The sequence below is a fragment of the Pristis pectinata genome, chromosome 30 (genome assembly GCF_009764475.1).
Source record: "Pristis pectinata isolate sPriPec2 chromosome 30, sPriPec2.1.pri, whole genome shotgun sequence".
Taxonomy (NCBI): domain Eukaryota; kingdom Metazoa; phylum Chordata; class Chondrichthyes; order Rhinopristiformes; family Pristidae; genus Pristis; species Pristis pectinata.
The window spans coordinates 25035987-25046322 of record NC_067434.1 but is presented as its reverse complement, the minus strand read 5'-3'; the positions used below and the strand labels follow the sequence as shown (position 1 = coordinate 25046322).

General features: G+C 45.4%; 1 protein-coding gene across 1 annotated transcript in view; it reads left to right on the top strand.

Annotated features, from left to right (window-relative positions):
- The first annotated feature begins 4496 nt into the window (after positions 1-4496).
- Positions 4497-10336, top strand: part of vstm4a (V-set and transmembrane domain containing 4a) — a 50840-nt gene continuing 45000 nt past the window's right edge. Inside the window, exon 1 of the mRNA XM_052041540.1 lies at positions 4497-4922. Within this exon, the coding sequence (XP_051897500.1) occupies positions 4874-4922 (49 nt within the window). The 5' untranslated portion in view covers positions 4497-4873. The remainder of the gene's footprint in view (positions 4923-10336) is intronic.

Here is a 10336-nt window from a genome sequence, read left to right as displayed (position 1 = left end):
ACTGCACAACAAGGCCCCATCAATGGGGATAAGGGGCAGAATCGAGAACCAGCACTCGGAAACATGACAAGTTTGCTTCCTTCTTGAAATGAGCTTCTCTCCTTAAGCAGGAGCAGAAAAGAAATCCACCTCTTGTACAAACCTTGTTACAGCTGAGGGAACAATGTTTGTAAAAGTGAGGATCACAACTAAACCACAGAACTTTACCTCAGTCCTAAAGGAGGTTTCAGTTACCTGGTTAGTAATTGTCAAGGTCATATTAACATTTTATTGTGGGTGTTTTACACAATGATAAAACATCTTGGGTTGCATTTAAATACCTTTATTGAAAGCAGCGTCACAGGTAGACAGGGTGGTGATAAAGGCTTTTAGCATTCTGGCCTTCATCAGTCAGGGCATTGAGTATAGAAGTTGGGACATTATGTTGCAGTTGTATAAGTCATTGGTGAGGCTGCACTTGGAGCACCGTGCACAGTTTTGGTCACTCTGTTATAGGAAAGATGTGGTTAAACTGGAAAGAGTGCAGAGAGGGTTTATGAGGATGATGCCAGGACTAGAGGGCCTGATTCATAGGGAGAGGTTGGCCAGGCTAGGTCTTTATTCCTTGGAATGTAGAAGAGTGATGGTAACAGTCTTTTCCCCAGGGTAGGGGATAGATTTAGGGTGAGAGGGGAAAGATTTATAGGGGATCTGAGGGGCAACTTTTTCACACAGAGAGTGGTGAGTACATGGAACGAGCTGCCAGAGGAAGAGGTTGAGGCAGGTACAATGGTATTATTTAAGAAGCACTTGGGTAGGTACATGGAGGGGCGGGGCTTAGATGGATATGGGCTGAACGCAGGAAATTGGACTAGCTGGATGGGCACCATGGTCAGCATGGCCTAGTTGGGCCGAAGGGCCTGTATCCATGCGGTATTGCACTATGACTCTATCACCTTAATAATGTGTAATAAAAGCAAGTTGGTGAAGAAACACAGAGCAGCGATTCTTCACCCAAACTTTTTACAAAAGACTGAAGGCAGTAGTTTCACACGGACCACGAGTTCACAGAGTGGAAGGAAGCCAGCCCATTGAGGCTGTTCTCAGCTCTGACTGATCTTTCTTTCATCCCCATATCCAGGGTATCAGGAGCATTGGATTTCTGTTTCGCTGATGTTGAGATCATCTGATCAGCTTTGTCTGGTACCTTTCCCCTCAGCAATTGGGCTAACGCTCAGCTTTCCCTGCCCCAGTCCTGGCTTCACTCCTTATTTCAGCTCACCTCGTCCCTGAGACACACCTCCTGCTCCCTCTCCCACATTCCCACTAACCTACCAGTCACCCACTACCATTCCTGGCCCCACAATGTTGTCACTGCTCTCTCCCTTCACCTACTTTGCACCACTCCTTCAGCCCTGCCCACACCTTCCCCGTCCTTGACTGTCCCAGGCCCTCCCCAAACTGCAGTCTTCCTTCACACAGTGAAGCCACAGAATGGGCTGGAAACTCCCCAAATCCTCCTTGTCCCCCCACGAACATTCCTGCCCCTCACTGTGCTGAACCCACCTAATCCAACCAAGAACACCCAATGCAACTGTAACCCATCTCAAGCTAAGCAACAAACAAGATGCTGGAGGAATTCAGCGGGTCAGGCAGCATCTGTGGAGGAAGATGGACAGTCGACGTTTGGGATTGAGACCCTTCATCTGGAGATGTCTATCCATCTTAAGCTGTCTGCCGCCTTTGACACTGTGACCTCTCTGTCCTCTTCCAATGTCAACCAGCAGACTGGCTGCACTTCCCTGGTTCCATCCTTTTCCCAAAGTAAAAACAATTGCTGATACTGGAAATCTGACAACAGAGAATGCTGGAAATACTCAGCAGGCCAGGCAGTGTCCATGGGGAGAGAAGCAGAGTTCATATTTCAGAACTGGGAAAAGTTAGAAAACAAGCATATTTGAAGTTGGAGAAAAGGGACGGGTTGAAAATGGAGAGAGCAAAGTCAAAGTTATGTTTATTGTCCTATGCATGTACATGTATGCACAGGTTCAATGAAAAACTTACTCATAGCAGCATCACAGGCACAGAGCATCAGATAAACAGCATTCACAAGAAAAACATAAATTACACATACATTACACACAATTTTTACAAGAAAGAACACAATTAGAACAAAAAAAAACAAAGTTCATTTTAGTGCTGAACTGTAGTGATTAGGGTTTTGCCGGTTAGGTCAAGAACCGAGTGGTTGAAGGGAAGTAGCTGTTCTTGAACCTGACGGTGTGGGACTTCAGGCTTCTGTACCTCCTGCCCGATGGGAGCAGCGAGAAGCTGAAAGTTGCAAAGGGAATGTGTGTGATAGGTGAAGATCGAGAGAGACTGAGTGACACAGATGGTGGTGGCGCTGGCGAAGAGAGGGTGGTGAAGGTTTCAAGTCAAGTTTATTGTCATGTGCAAAAGTACGGTGAGGTACAGCTACAGAGAAAATCTTGCTTCCAGCAGCATCATAGGAACGTAGATGACACACAGAACATAAAATTATACCTAAATTATATATTGTGTTTGTTAATCACAGCTGATCTTTTGGAGGAGGGGTAAGTATATCTCCAGTCCTGCCAAACCCCACCCTAACTGGATAAAACATTCCTCAATCTGGAAAAACCCTGGGAGGAATCTCTCTGATGGTCCTGATACACAGAGCATTGAAGAGCGTACAGACCTTCCTCAACCAGCTGCCCATCTTTTTCTTCCAGTTCCTGCACTGGGCTCGAACAGACAACGAGATGCTGCTACTCCTCCTGTGACATCTTTCACGAAGGTACTCCCTACTCCTCTCGCTGTGATTTCCAGGAACCTCTTACATGCCTGTTACCTGTTTCCAAGGGAAGATTGTGTCACCACTGCCTCGGCAGGCGCTGGAGACCAAATCTGAGCCACTTGCTGGAATCCCAGTGCTAGTTGGGTCAGGTGGAGAGCGCCAGGCTGCAGGACCAGTACACACTGAAGCTACACAACCACTGTGGGAAACACAACTCCTACTTATATCATCAGAGTAGTTTGGAAAATGAAGCTTGACCTGAACAGAGAGAGAACCACATTAGCTCGCAGCAAGGAGCGAGGTCGACGGGGCAGAAGATGCCCGCAGAATAAACACTATACATTTCTCCTCTTTAGCAACAAATGGGAGGGGTCACCAATAGGATAAATGGACCTCCCACCCTGTGGTTCTAGACCCAAACATCTCGAAAAAACACATAGCTTGTGGTAGAAAATTCCTTAACGTGAGCCAATGGCTTCTTGTTTGTGGATAAGGTTAGGAAGCTCCATGGGGTACAGGATGAAGAAAAGGGATTTACAACCTCTTCCTGCCACTTACAGAACATGTTACGCTATTGGTATTGGTTTATTATTGTCACATGTACGAGATCCAGTGAAAAACTTTGTCTGCATGCCATCCATACAGATCATTCTGTGCATAAGTACATGGAGGTAGGAAAATGAAAACAGAATGTTAGTGAATGGAAATACAGGCTATGACTCTCAAAATATGAACTGCCTTCTCAGTGAGATGTTCGTTTTGACGGGTTATTCTTTCTTTACAGGCCATCCCCATCCCTGCCCCCACACTGCCAACAACAACAAACAGTTACATTTACTCAGCATCAATGAGATGGAATTGTCACCTCCAACTGTAATCTCCCCCATAAGTGATCTTTCTATAAAAGTGAAAGGTCTCAGAGTAATCATACAAATCACTTCAGTAGCTCCAGTGGAAGGGACATGGCTTTTATGATCATTTATTTACCTGATACCTTGAAGCTGTTGTTGAAGGACTTTGGAGACACAAGAGAGACTGCAGGTGCTGGAAATCTAGAGATGAAGGGTCTTGACCTGAAATATTGACTGTCCATTTCCCTCCATAGATGCTGCCTAACCTGCTGAGTTCCTCCAGCACTTTTTGTGTTGCTGAAAGACTTTGTTTGTCTCCTGAAGGGAAGACAACTGGATCTGTAACTATTTATGATGCTTTAGTCCCTCCTTAATCCTCAAAGTCAGCAGTCACATCCCTACAACACATCCTGAGGTGAACCCAGTGCCCAGGGCTGCCCAGGAGAAGCAGACGCTTCTAGCAGCCAGAGATTCAGCCCCTGCTGGTCTGCAGCCTGTAAAAACACATTGCTGGATGTGTCTGCCGCCTCACACTGTGAGGAGAAAGGTCATGTTCAAAACTGCCGTTCTGGAATTCGCTTAAAGAACTGAGTTCAGCAAAAGCCCTGGAGGGGCCGAAACAGAATACGCTGCACCCCAGGAGCACACAATGAAGTGATTATATGTCAGCTAATTTCCTCCAAACAGGAATGCCAGAGAAATTAGTCACATAACCAGGTCTCATTCTCAGCCGCTTGTATGCAGGCTTGCTCCTCCCAATGCCCCCCCCCTTCCCATCCTTCCTTCATTGCCCCTCCTTGTCCTTCCCCTTTGAAAATCTAGTGTGGTACAAATACTTTCAAGGCAACTGCTAGGCAGCAGGCTCTGTAACTGGCAGCTTTTTGCTGTGCCATTGCGCCCACTCACTGGAAAGTTTTTTAACCCCAGGCAACTTTTCTTACAGCCAAAACGTGGAGCTGCTCTGTCTGTCTTCCTGCAGCTGGGCGTCTTCATCTGCACCATATGTGCTGACAATGAACTTCAATCAGGCTTGTTCTCTTTAAACATCGACTGAAAGAAGTTCCTTGCCTGTTGGACTACAGAGGAAATGGCATTTCCTACATTCGTGGAGAGAAGATTGTGTGTGCACAGAGAATGAGGAGTCGGGAGCACACAGCTCGCCGACTTATTACATAACATGTCAGACGCTTGTACGCTTGATTTAAACAGCTGGCTTCTATGAAGCATGCAAACCCTGGGAGTAGTGCTGCTGTTGACAAAACTCCTGACAACAGGTAAGATGTCTTTTACAGCTCTGTACCAGTTGGGCAAAAATTTGAGACTTTCACTCAGAAAACAGGATGTTATCTTTTCAGTTTGCCACACAAGATATAAGCACTGCCAGGATGCTGTGGGCCCCTCGAACATTTTTAAGGAACTGCTCATATAACACTCCAGTGTTTTTCTTGTTTAATAAAAGGAGGTGATTTTAGCCAACTGCAATGTCTTTAAATTTTGTTTTACTCCTTCATTGTCTCACCTTTGTTGAGCTAAACTGTGCTTCATCAACCTTCAATTCCCAGTTAGGGGAGATTGTGATGTGGGCAACACTGACATCACTGGGTGCTGGTTGCTCCATGGGTAGCTAATGGTAGAGTGGTTCTCGCAAACCTTTATCCTGCAAGCACCCCTCACCATCTGCTATCAGTCAGTCTAAGCCTCAATCACCCTTTAACCCATCACAACAGGCAGGTTGGGAACTCCTTGGCAGCCTGCCATCACGTTGTTTAAAAATGCAAGTGAGAGAAAACAGCTCTAAGTTTAGTAGCTTTAATGCAAAACCTCGAGGACTTTAATCTGATGCCGAGTTAAGGAAAATTCTGTTGAACAATTTGAACTGTCATTTCATTTTGATGCAGGGCATTATTTTATTGCACTCAATGAAAACTTCTGATTTGTAGCAATTTGTGTTTGATGAAACAACTGTGAATGGGTAGGGAGCACAGCAAAAAAAGGCTCTCCTGTCACCATTTGAACTGTACAACTCCCAAAGGGCAGTTCTGCATGGACAGTGTTGTGTACAGTTGTGGCTATTGAGTTCCTAGAATTCCTCAAAGAAAGATGCAATAGAAGGAAGCCATTCAACCCCACATGTCTCTGGGGGGCTTGCCCAGCCTGCAGATGAGGGATGGAATTACCTTGTCTACTTATATTTCTCTGATTATGTTTGCCCGATCTATGAAACGCTACACCATTATTGTAGTACAGTGTGTTGGGCTGTAACTTTTATCATTCTTTAATTGGGTCCGTAGTGCTTTATCGGACAATCTTCCTCCCCCTCCGCCACAGACACTGGGAAATGCGCAGTATGCACAGTATCCCACTGGCGCATTCTTAATTAGTAAATGTTAGACAGGAAACACTGCACCTGCACTGGAGCCTGCAGTGACAACTGGACTACTTGCTAGCAAATGTTCTGTTCTGATTCAATGAAAGATAAGGCTTCCACTTATAGATCAGCTTGTTGGGTCCCAATGCCAGTTAGGTGTTTAGTCAGCAGATCCAAAACCATTCCTCAAAGTAACATTATGCTTTGCTGGAGCAGTGTAAGAGGTAAAGCAAGGGATCGGCGTGGGAGAGAGGTGGAGAACTAAAGCCCAGTTTCACTCCCACACACTGAATGCAGGGGTTTTACAAAGTTCTGTTAGATCCCACAGAGAGATGCTGAGTGACTGATAAATATTGTCCAGGACATCAGGAGAGCTTCTCGACCCATTACCAAGAGATTCCTGGGACCGCTTACATGGCTGAGAGAGGAAGTAGATATTGGTTTAACATCTCACCCAAAGAAGGGTAAATGGCTGACAGCAATGTACTGTTACAGCCCAGGAGAGCTCAGGGCAGGAACTCTGGTCTGTTTAACATTGAAAAGGCAGAGCAAACTAATTCAGGTATAAATTAAGCCTGGATATGCAGTGCAACTTCATGCCAAGCTGGGGTTATACTGCAGCTGAAGACCCACCACAATCTCGTCTTGCACTTTCAAGGCCTTAGTGCATGAGGGTGGTTGAGGAACATTTACAGTCACTCTTATCACCTGTGGATGTCTTAACAACTGCCCTAGCAAAGAAATAATCATCCAAATCCTGACCTCACCTTCCAGCTATTGCCTCTACAGTATTGACCGACTGCAACCTCCAACTTTTGACTCCACCAGGGCAAAGCAGTTTTCACACTTTCTTCAGAATCAGAATCAGGTTTATTATCACTGACATATGTCATGAAATTTGTTGTGTTGTGGCAGCAGTACAGTGCAAGACATAAAAATTACTGTAAGTTACAAAATAAATAAATAGTGCAAAAAAGGAATAACGAGGCAGTGTTCATGGGTTCATGGATTGTTCAGAAATCTGATGGTGGAGGGGAAGAAGCTGTTCCTGAATCATTGAGTGTGGGTCTTCAGGCTCCTGTACCTCCTCCCCGATGGTAGTAAAGAGAAGAGGGCATGTCCTGGATGGTGAGGGTCTTTAATGGATGCCACCTTCTTTATACAGCGCCTCTTGAAGATGTCCTCTTCAGTTCTTTGTGTAAAGGAAAGTGACGCAGATTATAAAAAGTCAAAAAAGAATTAAGAAAACTCAGTGCCAACACACTGCATAAACTGCCTTCAGCAGCCAGATTTATTTTGGCCTGTATTTTTGAAGAAGTCCTGGACTGAGTAAAGTTTGCCAGCTGGAGAGGCGACTGTGGATATGGAGAGCTCGATTTAAAAGGCAGCCTGTGCTGCAAAGTTCCAGTGATAATGGAACACGGCACCGCAGAGAGGACGTACATACAGGATTAGACAAATGAGGGTAGAATTAGTTTGGAATGTTGTCCCAAAAATTAGGTTTATTTCTTCCCAAGTTAGGTCTGGAGTAGAGAAGATGGAGCTTCCAGTTCACAGGCAATCTGCGATCCTGATGTCAACTTTGAAAAGTGATTTTTGCTCAAATTCATTTGCAAGTTGCTGAACATAAAGAAACTGATGAAATCAAGCTGTGCTTCAAAAACATACTTTCTCGATTTTAAGTATATTTTTATACTTTTAAAAGTGGAAATTGATAAAGTTGATTCGTACAACTGAGTAAGGATTTATTAGAATAAGCACTTTAATCTCAGTATCATCACTTTAAATGAATAAAATTGAGTTAATCATAGCTATTTGGAAGTTGTATTGAGTTCAATGGTCAGTTTGCTAGTAAATTAAAAAAAATACATTCAACAGCTTATGAAACAATCCCATTAGTGTCTTTGCACTGAAAATATCCAACTGAACTTTTGGAGTGTCTTCAAAGACCTACAAGTGAATACAACCAATGAAAGGTCACCCTCTGTAATTAATTCATCCTGGGGGGAGGGTCGGTTTCTGGATCTATAATGATTCTTTTAAGCCAGTGTTAAAGATCATAGAAACTTGGTTTGCACTGGTTGTAAATTATTCTTACAATTCTGCAGCCTTTTGTACCACTTATACGACATTGTGCAAAATGAGAAACATCCCATCCAGGCTGAAACTTTACCCCGTGATATCTTAGAATGGATAACATTCAGAAGTTAGGTCGTAGCCAGGCACTTTATGAAAATATATTCTGCTCAGCATACAGTACAATGTCAAGTTCTCTTACTTTGTATCAAATAAAATGAAATTGAAAATAAGTTTATGCTTGTTATACCAATCTAGCAGAACTTAAGGAATAGAAGCAGGATCAGAACACTCAACCCCTCACACCTGTTCTGCTATTTGTTAAGAACATGGCTGATCTTTCACCTCAATGTCACTCTCCAAACCCTTTGAATCCCCTAATATCTAAAAATCGATCTCAGACTTGATTTACACTCAGTTACTGAGCCTCCACAGCCCACTAGGGTGGAGAATTCCAAAGATTCACCACTCTGTGTGAAAGAATTCCTCCCCTCAGTACCTGGCTCTTTACTTGGAGGCTGTGACTCCTGGTTCTGGGGACTCCAGCCAGGGCAAACATCAACTCCGCATCTACCCTGTCAAGTCCTGTAAGAACTTTGCCTATCTCAGGTAGATGGTGAGGCAGCACTTGGGGTATTGTGTTCAGTTTCGGTCGCCTTGCTATAGGAAAGATGTTACTAAACTGGAAGGACTGCAGAAAAGATTTATAATGTAGTTGCCAGGACGTGAGGGACTGAGCTATAGGGAGAGGTTGGACAGGCTAGGACTTTATTCCTTAGAGTGTAGGAGACCGAGAGGTGATCTTATAGAGGTGTATAAAATCATGAGGGATATAATTAGGGTCAACACACAGTCTTTTTCCCAGGGTTGGGGAATCAAGGGCATAGGTTTAAGGTGAGAGGGGAAAGATTTAATAGGAGCTTGAGAGGCAACTTTTTTTACACAAAGGGAGATATGTATGTGGAATGACCTGCCAGAGGAAGTGGTTGAGGCAGGTACAATAACAATTTTTAAAAGACAGTTGGACAGGTACATGGATGGGAAAGGTTTAGAAGGTTATGGGACAAACGTTGGCAAATGGGACTAGCTTGGATGGAGCATCTTGGTCAGCATGGACCAGTTGGGCTGAAGGGCCTGTTTCCGTGCTGTATAACTCTATGACTCGAGAAACAAAGGACTGCAGATGCTGGAATCTAGATGAAAAACATGATGATGCTGGAGGAACTCAGCAGGCCAGGCAGCATCCGTGGGGAAAAGCAGGCAGTCAACATTTCGGGTCAGGACCCTTCTTCAGGACTGAAGATAGGAAAAGGGGAAGCCCGATATATAGGAGAGAAAAGCAGAGCAGTGATAGGTGGACAAAAGAGGGGAGGTGGGGTGGGCACAGGGTGGTGATAGGTAGATGCAGGTAAGAGATAGTGATGGGCAGGTGTGGGGGAGGAGGGGAGAGCAGATCCACTGGGGGATGGGTCAAAGGTGAGGAGAGAAAGGAAAAAAAGAGGGATAGAAAAAAGAGAGAGGTGAGGAAAGGGAAGAAGGGAAGAAGCACGGTGGGGGAGGGGTGTGGGTTACTTCAAGTGGGAGAATTCAATGTTCATGCCGTCAGGCTGCAAGGTTCCAAGTTGGAAAATGAGGTGCTGTTCCTCCAGTTTGTGCTTGGAATTCTCCCGGCAGTGGAGGAGGCCGAGGATTGACATATCCGTGATAGTGTGGGAGGGGGAGTTGAAGTGACCAGCAACGGGGAGATGCAGATCGCGGTTATGGACAGAGCGCAGGTGTTCTGCGAAACGGTCACCTAGTCTGCATTTGGTCTCACCAATGTAGAGGAGGCCACACTTGGAGCACCAAATGCAGTAGATGATATTAAGGGAGGTGCAGGTGAATCTCTATCTCACCTGAATGGACTGCTTGGGTCCCTGGATGGAGGTGATGGAGGTTGTGTTGGGGTAGTGTTGCTCCTATGGAGGGGGCAGTGGAAAGTTCCCAGGGTGGGAGTGGGACAGGTGGGGGAGGGTGAGGAGTGGACTAGGGAGTCGCAGAGAGCGCGGTCCCTGCGAAAGGCAGAAAGGGGTGGGGAGGGGACGATATGCTTGGGGGTGGGGTCCCGTTGGAGATGGCGGAAGTGGAGGAGAATGATGTGTTGCATCTGGTGGGATAAAATGTGAGGACAAGGGGGACCTTATCCCTGTTGGATCTGGGAGGGGTGGGGGTGAGAGTGGAGGTGCGGGAAATGGCAGAGAGCCT